At 49.9% G+C, this 20,105-nt stretch overlaps 1 protein-coding gene across 13 annotated transcripts in view; it reads right to left on the minus strand.

Moving 5' to 3' along the window:
- Positions 1-2,060: 2,060 nt before the first annotated feature.
- The window catches only part of MSI2 (musashi RNA binding protein 2), a 192,541-nt gene continuing 174,496 nt past the window's right edge, over positions 2,061-20,105 (minus strand). For 6 of the 13 annotated variants that reach the window (XM_071817003.1, XM_071817004.1, XM_065853394.2 and 3 more), the window contains 3 exons: positions 6,745-6,953; positions 4,997-5,074; positions 2,061-2,994 (listed from right to left, as the gene is read on the minus strand). In XM_071817003.1, the coding sequence (XP_071673104.1) occupies positions 5,033-5,074; positions 6,745-6,953 (251 nt within the window). In that variant the 3' untranslated portion in view covers positions 2,061-2,994; positions 4,997-5,032. Of the gene's footprint in view, positions 2,995-4,996; positions 5,075-6,744; positions 6,954-18,927; positions 19,020-20,105 lie in introns of those variants that run through there. The other 7 variants (XM_071817006.1, XM_065853393.2, XM_065853392.2 and 4 more) reach the window with 5 other exon arrangements.

Consider the following 20,105-nt stretch of genomic DNA (forward strand, 5'->3'; position numbering starts at 1 on the left):
GGATGGAGCTCTGGGTGCCCATTTCGCACAACTGGATGGAATAAAGGCGATTAAACCATCTCATTTTGGTCACTCCGGGGTCGCGGGAACGTGTGGGAGATTCGGGACCGACCCTTCGCTCGCTGTGCTCGACCGAGCCCAGCGCGGGGCTGAACCTTTGTGCTGGAGAGTTACCAAAACCCCAAACGACCGAACCAAACCAACCACCACCCTCGAAATGGACTTGGATGAGCGGGGACTAACGGAGCCTCGGCCTAGGTAGTCACATCCAAACATACCGGATTCCACGACGGTTGTGCTATGGGGGCCACTGGGACTTCTCAAAGGTATAGAAACATCTAAAGCGTATTCACACAGATCAGCAATTTTTTTTTTTCAGAGCATTCTTAAAAAAATAAGTTTTGTTTTTTTTTTTTTTCTCTTAGTAAAATGGTTTTAATACACCGTGCCTCCCTCTTTTAAAAAATAAACTAAAAAAATCCAGTTTTGCATATCTAGCATTAGCATTTAAGGTAGTATGGCACGTCCCCGGCCGGGGGGGAGCGACAAATGCCTTGGAGTTCGCCAGCATTTCAACGTTGTGAGACCTTTGGTTAGTTGAAACCGCATCAGATCCGCAAAAGGAAAAGAGTAAAAGAGAGGAAAGAAGAAAAGGAAAACCTTCCCAAAATTATTATTATTATTATCATTTTTTTTTTCTTCTTAAATAAGAGAAAGTTCTATCCTTACTGGTCCTAAATCTGAATAACTACATCTAGATTTTTTTAACCTTAATTACGATACACCTACCAATATGTACTGGGGGGGGGGGTCACTACACTAGCATCAGGACAGCACTCTGACAAAGATCGCATTTTATACACTATTAACAGACAATGAGCAACAAAGAATTGCATGAGGTGACAGGGAATGGAGAGGAAACCAACCGGTAGTACAGTACAGTACAGTACAGTACGGTACGGCACGGCGACAGCGACGGCGACGGCGAGCGGTCGCATTCCCCCATGGGACCACCCCAGTCAGGGAATTTGGTTGCTTCCTTTTTTTTTTTTTTTATATTTTTCTTTTTATTTTTTAAAGAACCGTTTCATTTATTGTATTACTTGATCAAGTCTCAGTATTTAAAAAGCGTCCAGCATTTTGCTTAAACCTGGTTGTTCTGAAATAAGAAAAGAAACCTAAAAGGCTACATAAAAAAGCATGACTCTCAAACCCAAGCAGCACAAGGTTTGCTCCTCCTGCTCTACTCAACCTCTACGTGAGTCTACTCGGTAGGAAAGTTTACAAAAATAGGAGTGCAGCAGCTCTTTTTTTAACAAATGTCGCATTCAGTGTCTGATACCGGCTGTACCTAAAGTACCAAATTTATAAACGTAACAATTTAAAAAAATATTAATAAAACTCGTCAATATTACGTTAAAAAAAGAAGAACTCTACCCACACTACAGTATGTTCCTAACGCCACCGACCGCGTGGTACGGCTGCTCGCTGTTGCAGGCCTATTTCCCAATATTAAAAAACTTAAATTAAAAAATATCCTTCATAAGTTTCCTCCCCCAACAGAGGACCATATATATAACAGCCAAATATTAAACATGTGCAAATAGGAAACTGTCAGTTTTTCCCCTACCAGTCACAGTGCAATGATGGTTTATATAGTTTTTCTTTCTTTAAATTCTGTTTACAACTACAATAAATTAAAAATCTTCCGCTGCTTCTCGGGTGAAACTTGTAGCACTGAGGTATTCCCAAAAAGATAATTAATAATAATAACAAACCAAAAAGTCGCTTTCCTAATTTGTTAACACAGTAAATGACGGCAGCGCGGAGCCGCTGAAATGGGGCCTGGAGCCGCTGAAATGGGGCCCGGAGCCACTGAAATGGGGCCCGGAGCCGCTGAAATGACTGCACAGCGAGTCCATCTGCTTGAAAACAACCACCAGAACCCCAAATCAAGGTGTGCTTTGAACCGGAAATGCCTGAAATAGGAAAAATAACCCCCCCCCGAAAAAAACGTAGCTTCGTGTTGAGCCTTGGGAAAAGCGGGCTTTAAATGACGCAAATGACGCGAATGCCGCGAGCCTGTTCCGGGTGGGCTCAGCGCCCGCCGCAGCCTCCTCAGGGCTAAACCGGCTTGTTTGCTTCCACTTTCCTAGAGAAACTGCCTTAGGCTGACTCCATCACAAAAATAGGTTTGTATTTCTTTTTCTTAATAGTTTATATGTAGTTAATGGAATTGTATTTACAGTATTATTATTATTATTATTTTTTTTTTTTTTCAGAATTCACAATTTCAAAAAACCTTATATCACCTCTTTCAACAAAAAAAAGCACTTATAGAAAAAAAGGACGCACAAAAAAGTTTGTAGTCCTTGCCTTATTGCCGAAAAATAGATAGAATTAGGTTAACGAAGACGCCACAAATGAAAAGAAGGGCTCGAGAAGCTGCTGCTCACCCCTGCCCCCCCGTGCCCTGCGAGGCCCCCCCGGAACCGCGTCCCCCGCAGAGCCGGGCTCGGCCGCCGGGGCTCCTGTCACCAGCTCAGCATCCTTACTAACGGTACATAGAACAGAATGGGGGGAGAGAACCGAAAGAAACCCCTTAATATAAACAGTTACACTATGGTTAGGCTCTGTCTAGATACACAAAGAATTAGAACTACGTGGCTACAAGACTATGTCAAAAATGCTATGAAAAAACGTGGTTTGGATAGGTTTAAAAAGAAGTGTGGGGGGGAGAAACCCAGCAAGAAAATAAAACGAACAAGAAATGGATTTTATATACATACTTTTAAAAGCTGTTGTTTTTATAGTACAGCAGATTCATGAGATGATGCGAGAGATTTTTAAACAACCCAAGTCCGTCGAGTGCCACCTCCGGTTTGCTTGCGTTCTTGGTGACGATGTAATTAATGCTCAGAGTCTGATGAGATCACCCAAACGTGGGCCCGTTCAGAAGCTTCGCCCCGTCTTGCCCGGACATCCAGAGAGACTCTGCGGGAGGAGAAGCAACACGGGACAGTTAACCGAGCCCAACTGGGATCTTGACAAAGCCCCGGGTGTCTGCCAGGGCTTTGCAAAGCCGCAGCTGCTCTGACCCACGGCCGGGGGACGCGGAGCGGCTCGGCCGAGATGCAGAGGCGTTCCTGGCACTGGGAACCGGGCACTTAATGTATTTATTTACTGCTCCTGGTTTCCAGCCCCAGCCCTGCGGACGACAGCCTGGGCCTCAGGCAGGCCGGGCTTAGCCGTGCGCTAGGCTGGCTTAGGAACAATAAAACGCGACTCGATGCATCAGAGGGACAAAAACTGTTCCCCAGGCATCCGTTACGCCGGGAATTTACAAGGCTTTGCTAAAATGAGTTTTTCCTAAATACATGGCTGAAGTACATGAAAGGCAACAACTTTTACACAGTGCTGATGATTTATTTCCTAATGGAGGCTTCCACTTCTAACGCTCTGCTCCTGCCAGCGCCTGAGCTGGAAATAAATATGAGAGGCCGGGGTTGGAACGCGCCCGGTGACGCGTTTGGGTGACGGGGGCGGCGGCGGCCGGGCCCAGACGCTCGGGATGCGCCGCCGTAATCAACATTTCAAACTCAGCGGTCCTTGAGGAATTAATAAGAAGGCTCATTTCCTCCCCTCAAAATCTATTTTAATTAGTAATGAGTGACATTAAAAGCGCTCTCTGTTTTTAAGTCATTAATGGTTTGAGTCTTACCACCGGCCAGTAAATGATGGTTGGGGTTTGATGTGCCGTGGTGAGTGTAAAGCGATTACGATGCATTAATGTGATGAACGCCGCCGTCACCGCGGCCGCGTTGGTGTGAATGATGATGTTTGCCGAGGTCTCCAGCCGGCGCTGGTACCACCTCGTCATTACAAAGGCTGACGGCCCAGAAAATGTGACGGATTCTGACAAATTGATCTGCGAACGTACACTGATACGTGCAAATAACAACTAGGATTAAAGCAGGAGTGCTTACGGCACTTTGGACGTTCCCATAAAAAACACTACTTGGTGGAGCAAATCAATTGGCGGAACAATTTCAGGTAATCTTGGGCGTATGTGGGTAGATGAAGAGTAAATAGAAAACACCTTTATCCACTACTATTTACGGACAAATCTATTCTTATATAATTTAAAGCCTCCAAATGTTTTGCACAGTTCTCAGTCCCTTGACTGACTCTAATTCTGATTTCATAGCTGAATTTGAACATCAAACGTGGCACTGCTCAGGCAGCGCTGGGCCAAAGGCAGAGGAGTGAACTCTGTCACGTCCATCCCCTCCGTCCGTGCGGACCGAGCTCCCACGGCAAACCCGAGCCCTGCGCGGGGGAGGCTGCTGTTCCTCGACTGCCTTTTCTAATCCACGCTGCTCTCAGGGCAAGAATATTTATTTGCAAAGACGAATATGCCAAAGGCCAATAAAATAAAAAAAAAAATTAAACATTTAATTAACTTCAGCTTAGTTCAAAGGGCAGGAAACTGGCGGCGATCCAAGGACGCATAACTCAGGTCATGTCTAGAATTTAATTTGCTTAGGTTTAATTTTTTTCTCGTCTTGATAATTGCTCTATGGTTACTAGTTACAATGGTATCTTTTAGCTGTAATATTTGGTAACGCACACCATTAAGAATGATGGTTTGTCTGTACGTGGGGCTGGCCCGGCCGCGGTCCGATCCCATCGGGATGCTGGTACCTGGCACTTGCTCCCTGCCCCACAACTTCCCGGGATCGCTGGTTTTCCACAGGGCTTTTGTCTCTCCGAATTACTGCACTAAGTGCCATTAATATCAAAACGTGACTTTTGGGGGGTTTGGCTCCCGATCTGTCTTCCAGTTTCCATCCCTTAGACTGAATAACATAAATCACAGAAAGGAATGATTAAAGGCCAAGGAAAGACAAAATGAAGGTAAAAAATTGTTCACTTAAAGTAAATATAGGGGAGATGGTAGTTTAGGACAAAGTACAAATGGTATATACTGTAATACCTCCAAGTGAGATGGCAACCAACCATGTGTAACGTTTCAATGGTATCCATTTGTAAAAGCCGTTGCAATCAAAGGTCCCTAAAATTGCACAATTGTTAAGGTCATCAGTGCTCTATACATGGGAACAGATGATTATTAATTTTGGCAAGAAATTATCACAGGACTTGAAAGACTGTGTTGCCAGCATGAACAGGTATTTCCGAGAGCTGCTGTGCTCCCCGGTCACTCGGTGGGCGAACCCTACGGGGACCTTTCCAAGACCGTCATCTTCTCATTCCTCCAGTTGCAAAAATATGCTCTGGGCTTTCCCTCCTTTATTATTAACCCAAGGTTAGTAAATGGAGAGTGTTAAATAAATATATAGGTAAAAAAAGCTACAGGATTCTTTGCAGTTATTGGAGGAAATTAAGAGGCTGCCAATCTGCAAGTCAACTACAAAACGGTTCTTCGGAGCAGCGTTAGTGCAGACAAATCCGATACCCAGGCTCAGGCCTCGTATCCTGTGACCTGTGACCAGGATATTACTGAGGCCAAGGTGCTTGAGTTTTCAAGAACAAACAGGTCTTTTTCTTTAGGTGAAAAATGGAAAGAAGAGGTGTTGTAAGTGGTGAGACATGGCAGTTTCAATTGATGTAGCTCTTAGCAGAGCAATAATATTCAGCGTTTGGTACCAGAGTTGACCCGATGGGATTATCACGTCCGTGGTGTAACCACGGCAGAGGAGGGAGCGGGATGGGGACCACACGAGGGCACAAACGGAGCCAGCTTTGTTTTTTCCCCGACTATTAGTTGCTAATGCAAAAAAACCCACCACAATTTGAGGAGCTTTGTCTGCACTACACTCCGCTCCCCGACCCGTCCGGCTTGGGCAAGGAATCAAATTCTCCGCTCAGCCCGAGGGATCTCGGGGGAGCCCTTTGTGCTTTGCCACGGTTATTGGGCAAGAAAAAGAATCCTCATGGTTTTACTGCAAAAAGGGAGCAGTTTTCCTGCCCGGGAGACTGACAGCCACCAGCGGGGTCCAACCACATTCATGCTAACACACAGGTAACGGTGCAGCTGAGAACCAGCATGCAGCTTTGTTAAGCAAATCTCCATCGCCCGTCATTAGTGAGATCGCAGACCCACACAGTCATTAAAGAGGCACTTTCCCAATGACTTGACGACCAAACAGAAGCAACTTGCTTGTAACCTGCAGATTTTAAGGACTGACAGCGATGCTGTCACCGGCTGAAGTGGGCGGGGGTCAGCAAATGCCAGTGGCCACTGCTGGTGACAGGGAGGCTGAGATGACAGGGACAGCTGTCCCCTCACCAGGGTGGTTGTGGGCACCCCTGGGGTCCCGCTGGCTGGATTAATTCTTACTCATTTCGGTAGGAGCAGGGATTGGTGCATTGGCTGCAATCGGCTCATCAGCCAGGATGGGCGGTTGGGCTGCTATAAAGCCCATATAGATAAGCAGGAACTTTAAAGTCCATAATTATTAAATATTTCCTTTTGAATGTGTCAAGTCTGGACTGCAGAAGGTGCCAGAGGAGCATTTCCAGCTGCACCGGCACCCGGGGCAGTGCAGCCTGTTGGTGTCTCCGTCAGGTTGGGCACAGCTCTCGCAGGCTACGGCAGCAAGGCGCCGCGCTCGCCGTCAAGTCATCATTAAAAACAACCAACACAGCCCCCCAAATGTCATTAAACAAAGAACCCCCCTCCCTCAACCGAGAAGCGGGGGCGGCGGTGCCCGCGGTACTTACGGCGATGCCGTGGCCGAAGCCGGAGCCCGGCTGTGGGCTGGCGGCGCTTATGTAGTTACCGACGCCGGAGTCCTGGCTGGCCGTGCCGTAGAGATCCGCGACGGGGCCGGGGCTGTTGGCCCCGGGGAAGCCTCCGGGTCGGGCTGGGTTGGAGCCTGCCGGGGAAGCGGGTGCGCCAAAATTCGGTTGAGCACTGTAGCTATTCAAGACTGGTGTGCAGAGAATAAAGCTGGGTATGAGGCCAGACGCCGGGCATGCACCGGTATCACAAAGCCAAACACCAGAATAAACAGCCTGGGCCCAACTTCTAACACTTAACCAAGGCCATGCGATAAGAGAGCAAGTACTGGAGAAGAGTCAGCCCGTACTACTACGAAGCTTAGAGCTCCAAAAATATATATATGGATATATATTAAAAAACAAAAAGAACAAAAAAAGAACAATCATTCAACACACTACTGCAACCAGAGACTGGAGCTGCTCATTTTCACCAAATTATCACAAAATATAATAGATATTTTTCAACATCTGACTTGATGCTCATGCAGTAGTAACAAGTTCTCTAGGTCTGGGCACGCCGAGACAGCATTCACATCCCATGCAAACTACAAAGGAACTAGTTTGAGACTACACATTGTGGTAATATTGATATTAAATGTTGACAGCAAATAACTTCAATCACGTCTAGTGATTTGGATCCATTCGATACTTTGGAAAAAACCCGCCCTTTTAGATCGGAAAGCTGGAGAAATAATTCAATAGCTGATTTTTCTTTAAATGGTATGGAATGGAACAGTTTGGAGGTTTTTTTTTAATATGACCAAGGAGAATATTGTTTTATTTAAGTTTTTCCTTTCGATTTGGAGAGCGAAGACCTACCTTCGTCTCCAAAACCATGCTCGGGACATCAACCAAAACTGAACAAATAAATCAAAATCAAACGCAAAAAAGAACTCCAGAGGGTGTTTGACAACTCACCTCCTAACGTGGAACTTAAACAAAATTTAGTTTTCCTCCCCCTTTTTTTTTGTTTGAGACAGAAAAACAATGTAAATAAGAATGATACTAAAGAATAAATTTCGATATTAAAGCATGTTAGATGAGCAGGCTTCTGGCATTCCTCACAGTTGTTCTTGAATGTAAAATTTATGAATAAGAGGGTCAATGCAAAAGAAAAGTCAGCGGACGAGGAGGAGCTGGATGGAAATGGCTGCGGAAGCTGGAGCTACACCTGGGGGACTCGCGAGGGGATTTGGGGCACTCGGGGACGCGCTCGCCCGCAACCGCGGCCTCGCCGCACCCGCCGCGCCGGTACCGGCAGCGCCGACACCGCCTGCTCTCACCCCTCCTGACCTGGCCCCTTCCCCTGCACCGTCCTCGCAAGACCTCCCCATTTCTCTAATTCATTAATTCACTAGGTGTCCTGGTTTTGCCAAAAACAAGTTTCTCTTTTAGTGAATTCGCCTGTCGGCTGAAGCTTCACGTGAGCTGCATTTTCCTGGAGAACCAGATCCATGTTTCGGTAGCCACAGCAATGGAGTGCGAGGTCACTGGTAGGGATGGACGCACATCTCGCGAGAGGGGCAACGAGAAACAGGTGACCAAAAACTGACCAACTCAAGCATTCCCATTCACGGCATACTTCATATAAAAGGGGGAGATCAAGAGGATCTCACCCCTCTTCCTTATCTCACCCCTCTTCCTTATGGCCAACATTAGGAGAGGACCTTGTGAGTCGTCCCTGCAAACTGAAGCCAAGTGACAGACTGAATCCGCTCCAGTTGGCTGCAGAGTCCAGTCCAGGACTTCGGCTGCCGGTTCTGCAGTTGCCGGGACTTTCCAGATTGTATTTTGTATTATTTTCTCTATTTTTATCAATCAGTAGCATTAGTAAAACACTTCTAATTTTTCCAACTCTCTTGTCTCTGTCCTCCTTTCCCTCCCGATCGCCTGTGCTGAGTGGGAAGTGGGGAGGAAGGGGCCGAAGGGGGAAGGCTGGGGTCAACAATACATCTGCCAGGGTTCATTGTCACCCCGCAATCACAACCTCAACACCAGGCAAAAACCCCTCAACCCGGCAGCTGTCGACTGTAAAGTAAATTTTACAGAATAAATGATTTAATGCAGCTCTGAACTGGTAGCAGGGGAGAGTAAGTAGGACATCTAAGCTAGCAAGTTAAAAGAAATAAGGCATAAGTGAGTAAACAGATTTTGGAATTCACTGGCAAACAAAGTGCCTTTTTTATTATTAAAGATTAAATGTCAAGATAACATTTGGCCTTCTCACTCATAAAGAAAAATATCCAGCTGAGATGTTCAAAAGCCCTTTATTGCTATCAGCTAGCACTTTTTTCCCTTTTCTTCCTTCTGGTTCAATAAAATGGACGCGAGTTTTACTGCCGGAGACTTTCCCCGGGCACCGCGGGGCAGGCAGCCCTCGCAGCCCCAGCGCCCATGGCCAACAGGCTCCGAAAGCTCCGGGTCCAGCTCACCCTGCCCACCCCGCACCGGCGTCCCCACGGCTCCCAGCTGCGCCCAAGTGCCGCCAGCCCAAGGGGGTCCTCTACGTGCAATCTGCAATCCCAAGGGTCACCAGGAAGCTTGTGATAGATCACGGTCAGCAGGGGTGTGGAAAAGATCAGATGCGTCTGTAAGTCACCGCTAACCCACGTCTGTCTCCAGCCACAACGATCCCCCATCCTCTGGGTTGCAGAAGCGCCTTCCTACATCTATGGAGATCAGGAGGCGGCAGCCAGGAGATGTGGCGGTGATGGACCAGGGAAGTTTAATGCCTTGTTTCCTTCACTTTCAATTTGCCGTGGTATTTCATACGGAAGAGGCTTTCAGCCTGTGAATTCTGATCAGTAAGCAAATGTTAGCTCTGAGACACTGCGCTGGAGCTCGCTGCTGCAGACCGCCCGCTCCGCACACGGCCGCCCTAACGCACCCTGCTCGTGCACTGATCCCTTCAACAGAAGGGTCACCACTGGAAGAGAAACTCTCTTCCGATGAACTCCTGAGAAAGTTCTAAGTCAGGATTCCTTATGCCATTTGCCTTAGCGAACAGTGTATTACACTAACGAGGACCCGAGCCCTCGCTGCGAGGGAGGAGAGGGCTGGGTAAAGCACAACAAGGTGCTGGAATCCCACCTGAAGAAATTCAATCCAGCCATGAACAGTGATGAGGAAGAGGGAGGGAAAGGGAGAAGAAACGTAAGGACTCGGTCAGGACTGTCCTGCAAGGAGAAGCGGTGTGGTACCGGCTGCTGCTCAGTCCCTCAGTGCCTCCTAAATTAGGTGTGAAGACAAAGCAACGCTTTCGAGCACCACTAAAATACGCTGTATTCCAAAGGAACCAAACCTCATGAAATACGCACACAGGATCACTGTCCTCGCACACAGCCCACGCGGAGCCCCTGGTGACAACACTCTCCCTCTCCTACAAAACCAACAAACCAGACTTAGATACCACTGCAGCAGCACTGGCTCCTACAGCAGTCTCTTCACCATTAACTGCTGTAATTTTGCTTTAACACATAACAAATATGAATATTTCAAAAGCAAAAAACAAAGAAAGGTGAAGCACGGTGCAAACTGTGGTTAGAGAAGCTGGCGGCTGCCTTCCCAGTCACCGAGCACAGGCAAGGAAAACCTCAAGCTTGGAAGAAGCCACCACAGGATACACTGCATTTCCTCTTCGAGAAGAGGCAGGATGCTCCAGGATGAGATAGAGCGCCCTGTTACCATAGCCAGAAAAACGTTTTGCTCTGGATAGAGCAGCTGAGAGCAGAGCGGGGCCGGCTGGAGCGCAGGGACACGGCCGGGGTGACACGGGACCCCGCGGCCGCATCTGCTGCCCAAGGTGTGCGTTGGTCACCACTAACCCAAGGCTCCCAGAGACCCGTCTAACGCCACTTGGTCACCACCTGCACCTCCTGGACCAGGATCCTTATCCCTGGGCAGCAATCCACACGGGCAAGAGGTTCCTCCCCTCGGAAATTCACTTCTAATCCCACACCAAGCATTTTCCACACTCAGCGCTGCTCGTCTCCAGCGCTTCCCTCGAGGGCGCCCTCGCTCCTGCCCCGTCCCAGCAGCCAGGGTGGCCTGCTGCACAAACCGGCTTCTTGACAACTTGTTGATGCAGCGCTCTAATTTCTGGATGACTCTCTCATCCACCATAAACAGCCACGCACAATTTGGCAGGCATTTCTGCCATCAGTGTTTATGATAATAACTACACGTGCTTGAAAGCAGCAGGAAATTTTCAATATAACTATCATTAAGACAAAATGCTTTAAATCAAAGCCATTACCCACTACCAAGACTCAAAGCTCACAAGATTAGGCTGTTTTTCTCTCTTTATGAAAAATTCATATAACATGCTGCAAACATCATCTTCCAGCTCGAAGGAGTAAATGATACATCAACACTGAACGCTGCTGACGGGGACGGAAACGGGCAGGGATGGGGGGCACGGAGGTGCCGTTTGGCACCAGCCCTGCGAGGTGAGCGATGGAGAGGAGGTACCGCGGGCCCATGGGCACGGTATTCATCTGTGTTCATCTGCACACAGCGCTGCCCGTCCCTCTGCCCACCATGGGCTCAGCAGGGCTGGAAAGCCGCGTCCCACGCAGCCCGGCCGGGACAGGGATCCGCACCACGGTCTGCAGACATTTGAGTGACTTGGGATCTACCGCTGGGTGTTAAGAGAAGATCTCCATGGAAGGAACACCACCTGCTACCCGAGCATCTGAGCTGCTGTACGGCCTTTGCACCACCGCAAGCACCACCACAGAGGACGCTGCAGCGCCGCCGCGGTGACCGGCGCAGGATTCCCCGCGGGTCCCACGTCTCCCGAAGCACCGGTGCTGGTGGCCACGCAGCAGCCGTCACAGCGGGATGCCGACGCTTTACATAACCAGCCACGGCACGCACTGCGGGGAAACTTCAGCACTGCACACAAATCTTACATCATTAGTGCTTAGAGCCTCATAAATATCGTTAGCGAGCACTGCGCCCATGATACAGACAGCCTGGTCAAAGCTAATTCTCGGTGCGTTCACGGCTGAAGTTAATGGGAGCTGGTACCTTGCTTCTCAGAGATGCTGACAACCAAGACGTGATCTACCCGAGACTGGATGGACAAATTAATGCCAGCCTGAAATAAGATGTCGGTGCTCCAGGTTCTCAGTTGCCTGTTGAGGCTGCAAGAGCACAGAGGCGCAGCACTGAGAATTAAATGCTCACATTCAGGCTCTTTTTTCCTACACCAATTACCACATACAGCTCCAGCTAGAGGCACAAACACCTTTGTTTGTGGCCAGGCTGATCTATCAGAAGCATCACTTTCTTGTATCTGCACTTTCACACACAGGGGTGTTTTACGCCTGAGCCAGCGCACGGCACACCTCAAATTCAGATCAATGCTCCAGCTCAAAAACGCCTCGGAAATAACGACCTGGAAACAGAGATATTCTGGAGAGCAACAAGGTATAAACAGCTCCCAACTAGCTGAAACAGAGAGTGGGAGACACACCAGAAAAACAAAGAACCCCGGCGTTACAATTAGAGGTGCCATTCAGTACATCTCCCGCGGGGACCCGCGAGGCGCAGCACTTCACTCCGGCTCTTCCCAAGCGGACATGAAAAGCAAACGCTGGGTGAGAAGCCCGTGGCAGACAGAACTCCTCTGCAAGTATAAAGACCGTAGATATTTTGCTCATGACAGTCGGTTCGGTCCTGACTCTGGAAAATCAAACCGCGAGCTCCGTGCCTTGGCTGCGGCTCCGCCGCGGGGCTGTGCCGGAGCAGCCGGGCACCGGGCCCTCCCCTGCAGCTACAGTGGCCCTGCAGGGAAGAAGATAAAATAAAACTGTCGGGCTCATCAGCAAAAGAAGTGGTGATGAGGCCAAGAGACACTGAGAGCAGCTATCTGCCGTAACAAGGTACTATTTGTACGTTATTTTTCTATCTGCAGTCACACTTTAAAAGGTTGTTCTGCCTCTGCAGCCCCTTCGGAAATGGCTTCACACATCAAACCATCGCATGGCTAACGACAGCAAGCAGTGGGTGGTGAGCGGGTTCCCGGCGCAGCAATTACCGCTGGCAGCGAGCAGAGCGCAGGGAGGGAACCGGCCCGGCCGTGATTCACACCCGCACACCCGCACCCGTGCACCGCAGCTGCTGCTGGGAGCCGAGCTGGGCACGTCGGGGTGATAATGGCAACCGGGACCTTGTGGCAACTGCTCCTGCCGCGGCCCGGCACCCTCCAGCCGCGGCGCAGCGCGGGCGCTCCCGCTCCGGCACCAGCACGGATGCTGAGCAGCAGCACAGGCACAAAACCAACTGCTAAGTTACCTTAGATGGGCGGAGGAAGAGCTGGGGGGGTTTCATAAGCTTGGGCAAGCTAAAAATTCAACTGGTGCAGGTGTTTTCCAAGGCCAGCCCTGTCCCTCCCGCGCGCTGCAGGCGCGTCAGCAGCACCTGCTTCTGCTAAACACTGCGGTCAACGCACCCGGCGCGACAGCCGTGTCTGCGAGATTGATGTGCGCCAATCTGCAGACGACATAAAATTCAACATATTCAAGCCCAGCTTTTCTAAGTCCTGCAGTTATGTAGCAGGACAAATAAATGCACTTTCCATCTTGGCTGTGATTTTTTGCCAACGATCAATATTTATTGCCTAATCACATTTTCCATATTGCAAGTTAGCGGTGTCACTCTCGCGCGGGGTTGAGTGCTACGCGGGGGCCACACAAAGCTTGGCTTGCAGAAGCTGCAATCAGGGAGCCAGCTCTTGTCACAGCCTTACAAAAGGATTTCCTCTCGAGCAGCTCATCTTTAATCATTATAAAAGCACAGAAGTTTAATCCATTTTTGATGTAAGCGCTAATAGCTTTGTGTCCTTGAAGTTCAAAGTGGTCTTCGTGCATGTCGCTAATTAGCCGAGCAAGCAGCCATTCAGCTCCCTCTCATGTTTCTAATTAGATCCTTAACAACAAACAAATGTCGACCTTACAAAGGCTGTGCTACGTTTCCCTCCATTAGTTCAACAGTTTGGGAGGGATGCGGTTCCCCGGTGCCTGCATCCCGCCCCCAGCACAGTGCGGTTGGGCCAGGGGCTCTGGGTGCCCGTGCTGCCCATTGCAGAGGTTACGCGGGACCGATGGCGCTTTCCAGGGGTGCTCAGCACCCCAGGGCCATGGGGAGGGGGTGGCCACTCCAGCCCCCGTGCCCACCAGCTCTGCAGGCTGTCCCCGCCAGCAAGGGACGTTCGCCAGCTGCGCCGGGACAAGCAAATAAAACAGAGGGTCAATAAGCTCTGTCCCGTTAGTCATCTTCCTAACGGGTTTCTCTGTCAGTCTAACTGGTTCTACAGTTAATTCAAAATCTGGTGTGCTTTAATGTTTACGTACTTCACACCAAACGCGCAGGACTGTTTCCTTTCACTCTTCTTTGGCACCCCACGTTTGTAACGCGCTGCACCAGAGCCACGCCAGCAGCACCGCGCTCGTGCTTCCACGCGCTGGGGTTTTGGGCGAAGCCTTTGCTCAAGCCCTGGCTCCGCAGCCGAGCGGCCCCGTCCCAGCGCTGCTCACCGTGGGGGGGCCAACGAGGAGGCCTCTGCCCCAGGGACGCGCTGCCATCGCCTTTCCCTCGCACGCCTGGCAGGGCTGGCTGCTCGCTGTTCGCAGGATCTGACCCCGGCGCTGTACCTGCTGTCTGTGTCTGCACATTAAGCTTTAACACTTATTACCATCCATCCAGCTGGCAAATAAGGGCTAAAGCTCGTGATGTTGTGCTAACGCAGACCTCTCTAATAATTTTTCTATTTAAAATGAAGGAAGAGCTGAGCCAGGCGACGCTGGCGCTTTCACCTCACGCCGGGTAACGCGAAAGCTGTTGCTAGTTTTACCACGGGCAACCACATCTACATTAATTGTTTACCACAGCCTGGACAGGTCTTCTATTAATATTAATGAGTAACAGGGAACAAAAGGCCTCTTTATTTTTAGCCTACTCTAATTGCGTAGTAATTACTCATCTACAAAACAAATGAGCCGAACTCCATTGCCATAGCAACAGAAACTCCGGCCTCCCACTGTACCACATTAACTGGCTATCACTCCTGTTAATTTTAAATTGAAGCCTTTTGTACAATAACAGGCAATACAGGAGGAAAACTGAAACAAACCCGGGTCTTTGTTTCACTGCATATTTTAAGTCGCTGCAGCGCGAGCTGCCCGGGGCACCTCCTGCTCCCACGGGCGCTCACGGGCTGGCTGGATGCTCGGACGCACAGGGGGGCTATCCAGGTAACAGGAGAGAAACCCAGCCCCACAAAGCCCCAGAGATTTCTCCTCTCCTGCAGAGCCTGCACCAGGCACCTGCACACAGAGAGGGCTGGGAGGGGTCCTGGTAATAACACCCCCAAAGGAAAACCTGAGCTCACCCATGTGGAAACACTGAGAGACGCTGCTGCTGCCCACAACACGGGGTCTGGGGAGGGCTCAGGCACCCAAGAGTCCTCACAGCACAGAGCTCTGGGCTCTGGTCTCTCCCTTTAACTAGCAGGAAACACCCTTAAAAACGCTCAGCTGTGTGAGTTCATTATTTTTAAATAGCTCAAGTTTATATACCTGCAGCCCAATTTTGCATTCTCTGGCAATTATTAATCCAGCATGCTCCTCACACTAATGCAAAGCCAGATGCATGCTAACATCTGCTGCAAGGAAAAACTCCACTGCTCCTTCTTCAGTTTTCTATTTCAGAAGGGAGAGAGAGAGAAAAAAATAACTGTAATTATGTATTTACTTTTAAAGCATTTGGGGAGAGAATCAGCATGAAAATACTCACAATAGTATGTCAGTAAAATGTGCGCTGCATCGCATTTAGTAGTTGTTCCGCTAATGGGTAACAGCCTGCGACTGCTGCCAGACAGGCGAGTTACCCCTCGGCTCAGCGAGGGCCTTACGCGTTCGGTGATTAAAATGCATGAGATGCGCTCGTGTGCTCAAGCGCCTCACTGCACTGAGAGCTCCCGCGGAGGGCCCCGTTCCAAACTTCGCAGTGACTTGCCTGCATCTTGCGTGGAACAACGCCTAATTACCACGGCCAAGAGCTCCGTCCCTCTGCTTCCGCCGGGAGAACGGAAACCAACCACCGAAAATCGGCTGGTTTAGGGCTTTGTGGGGCCGGAGCGCGGCTGCCCGGTGAGGGCGGCCCAGTCCCGTGCCCAGCGAGCTGGGCTGTGCCCGCGGCTCGAGGCAGCGGCGGCGCCGGCGCCATCGCCGTGTGCCGGGAGCAGCCGTGGGACGAGTCTGCCGAGGAGTGTTTTCCCATTGAAAATCATTCTCCTGATTGAAAAGACTATTAAAAGTTAGCCGTTAAATTCTTTAAAGATTAACTTCCACTGTACTTAAGTCTGCACTCCAGAGGTGGTCACTAATTGCACTGGAGATGATTTATCAAGTGCACAAGATTTTCTATTACAAAATTATTGATTAAAGCTGATGTGTTTTAACCACAATAGACTGGAGCCAGGAGCCCTGTGAAACCACCGCCGCTGTGGTCAGGGCCTGACAGCAGCAGCACCGGATTGTTTTGAATCTACTGCATTTTCTACTCAGCACCGCAGGGAGCTCGGTCCCTCGAGGATCGAAACATTTAAAAATGGCATCCTACAGTAAAGCAAGAGGAACCGCTGTGGGATGTGGTCTGCGTTCTGGAAAGGACCCGTGTGGTTCCAGCCCAGACCAGCACGGCACTTCTGAACCGAAACAGAAAGGACTCCCCTTCCATTATTTTTTTTCAGTTTGGGGTGTTAGTCAGACAAGTAACTGCAGTGCTCACAAAGAACGAGATATTGCCAGTAACGAGGCCAAAACCCCCGGAGAACCGCCGAGCGGCCGCCTCTAAAGCTGCACGACGCTAACGAGAGGCGAGCGGCGCGTTCACCGCTCGGGCGGGCGCTCCGTCCAGAGCCCGGCTGCTTTTATTTCGGTTCAACACGCGCCATTTGTCCCCGTGTCCAGCTCCCCCCGGAGCCCCAGGCGGTGTGGGGTCCCCTCTGCTCAGCCGACGCTCCCCGGCGCAGGCTGCCTGGGCTATAAAAATAGGCACAAGATACAATCTGATGCAGCCATTAATTTTCCGATGCATCAGCCACCAGCCTCTGTCACATAATTACCAGCGGTTCCAGCAGAGTGAGAAATTTCAGCCTGCTTGCTGCTCCCAAGTGGTCCACTTGTTAGGTTCTGGCTTTTGAGATTACATAGCTTGGATTAAACTTTATGTACTTTTATATAGTCGAATGAAAGAGGGAGAGCAGTTCCATCAGAGCCGCTGTGCCACAAGGGAGCCCTCTCAACAGGCCGCATAAATCCCAAATTGGTTCATCGCTGGATCTTTGACTCGCTCCTCCTTACATTTCCATGAGCTGGTGGCAGCTTCTCCCCCTCCTCACACACAGACCAATCTTGTCCCACTTTTTATGGCCGTAATTTGCTAACGCTCTGGGTGCCTAACGACAAGATTAAATTTTGAGAGCACCTTCTTTAAGCGTAAGACAAGGCCTCCTAAACCCCGTGCAATTTGTCGCTCTGCTGACTTTCAGACACACTCCTCACTCCATCATGCGCCCGGCGCGTCGAACAGCGGGTGCCCCCGTCCCCCGCCACACTGAGATCTAATGGGGAATCATTCTCCCCCTTGACGCAAAGCGTCGCAGCTCCAGCGCAACACGGGGAGCTCGGGGTGGCTCAGTGGCCCCGCAGCCCGGCACTGAGCTCCAGCCAGGCAGTCGTTTGGGTGATTTACTTAATGTTCTGTGCGAGGTAAGGAGCGATGCAAATCCTTAATTACATTTTGTCAGCCCGTTCTGGGTATTTTATCTCCTAGGAAAGCTCTTGCTGGGCTGAGCACAGCTGGTTTGCACGGCTGGTTTGGGGCTGCCCGGGGGACACGGGGAGCAGGGAACGGGTCACCCTGCCATACAGGGCCTTTTCTACTCCCAGCAGCATCTTTTCTGACAAGCAACACACCAAACAAATACACAACAGCCTAATTCCAGACCTCTGCTAAATGTACTGACTGCAGCTTCCTCTGAGGAAGAATCCTAAAAGTTGAGCAGAGAAACCTGGGCACAAGAAGCAAAGACACTCGCTGGCTCAATGGCAAAGATGATGAACTTGTCTCCAACTCCTCATGTTGATATTTATGGAATGTTAAACCTTTATTTTCAAGTGTTCCCTTAAGCTGGGTGACATGGCAATGAGTACGGCCCACCAATAGCTCAGACTCTGTTGCATAACAAGATTTAGGGTTTATGACCTAAAACCAATTGCCTCGTGTGTCAGGACAGTCTGCGGGAAGCTGCTTCACACACGCATTACCTACGTAGCCAAATGGAGTGATTTGCGCCTGGCACATCTGGCCTACGGCTGCCAACGGATGATTCTATGGGCTAATATGGACGAGTAACAGGCTGATGGAGAAACCATGATTGTAAAATGATTTAAAAAATATCTTAAGTTCTTTTTAATCCAAAATAAAAATAATACAGTTCTAGTCAGCATTTTAATTCCTAGGGGGATTAATTTGAAAAAGAAAAAAGGCAAATTTACTATCAACATAACAGCATATGCGGGTTCTTGTACAGAGGGTGTAGGTTGCCTACAGCCGGGCTCAATTTAAACTTCCAGATAATGGGGTTTAACAAATAGGGGACTATGGATCCAAGGCGTTAGCAGCTCTCTGCTGGCTTGATAGCCCTACCCTTTCGACCAGACCAAGGCGATGCTTTTAACTGCCACGCTCGTTCACGTTGGTGACACCTATAATATCAACTCGACAATGCATGTTCTACAACTACATCTACTGCTACCAGTACGACTACTACAGTGCATGCATTTAGTTCAGTCCCACAGATACATACACTCTAAGAACAGGCAAGGGGAGATGTGAAATGTTTTACGGGACGACAGGTGTTTTGTTTTTTAAGTAAGGGAAATTAATAAAAAACATCAAAAGAAAGAAAGTGTACAAAAAATAGAGACATTTCTCAAGAGTTGATATGAGTTGTTTCTTGAACCGTTTCGTCCGAACAAGCAAAAAACATGCAACCAGCTGCTACTAACAAGAAGCTGGACACTGAGAGAGGATTAATAGGTGTGGACAAACCTTCCCGCTGAGAGCGCTCAGAAGAGTGTTTGAGAGGAGGTGTGCACGTCCGAGTGTAAGAGAGGCCGGAAAGTTTGCCTCAGAGACACCCTCTCTCACAGCAGCCCCAACCAAGCAAGAGAGAAAACAACAAAACATAACTGCTCACACTCACCATCAAGGTCAGTAGCTCACGTTACGAGATTTGTTAGAGCTGGCAAGTATAAAGTACAGTAAGGGGTTGTCGGGGCTCAAAGGCAGCACTGGCGAGCCGGGACTGGCGCCCCAAATCCAGATGTGCCGGGGTGTCGCCGCGCTGCGTGCCACCAAAGCGTGCCCGGGGAGCCTGCGCCGCGACCGGCACCGGCGGCTCTTCCAGCGGGAATCGGCTGGGTTACGGGTGGCTTTACGGGTTTTGTCTCCAGTCCTCAGGGAGGAATCACTGGTGGCAACAGGTTGGGAACTGGAAAAATCTGAGACTTGTCAATGAACCACAGAGGAAGGAACAAAACCCCTCTTCTGCCGAATTTCCTTGTCTCCCTCTCCTGCCGGATGAATCCCTCCCATGGCAAATGCAAGATAAAAATGTGCCTCCCCATGACTGTATTTTGAAAAAAGCATTTACAAAACAAAAATGTTTTACACGTAAAATATGTCAGGTGAACTCAAAAGAAACGTGACGCTGATAGTGAAGTTGTCTAGGAGGAGTTTGCAGCATTCAGACTTCTAAGTTTGATCGCTTCCTGCGGCTCAGGTCCCAATTCATTTAAAAAAATACGAGAATGGGTGAGGTTGTGAAAAGCGGCAGAGGGACCGGGCAGCACAGCCCCCCGGCAGCCGTGCTCGCGGGACCCCAGCTCGCCCGCCGCCGGATGTCAACGGGGCACACGGTTTGGAAAGGGAGGCGCTGCCGCGTTCACCTGGCCGGCACGTGAGCAGCTACGCTGGACGTGGGCTTACGGGGCACCGAGCACGGGCAGGGGAAATGCCCCTTGCTGCTGGTTGTGGGACAGAGCTGCTGTGACAGATAAAAGAACCTGTTTGGCTATCGAGGCGAAGCGGTGAGCGCGTCCTCACACGCCGCAATAGAAAAAGAAGGGGCACGGGCAGGGGAGAGCAGGCAGCGCGGAACCGGGCTCTTCTCCATTTACCGGCAGAAAGGGGCCAGCAAAGGCCAACCGCGCTGCGCCTGTGGGACT

This window comes from Patagioenas fasciata, chromosome 19 (genome assembly GCF_037038585.1).
Source record: "Patagioenas fasciata isolate bPatFas1 chromosome 19, bPatFas1.hap1, whole genome shotgun sequence".
NCBI classification, from domain to species: domain Eukaryota; kingdom Metazoa; phylum Chordata; class Aves; order Columbiformes; family Columbidae; genus Patagioenas; species Patagioenas fasciata.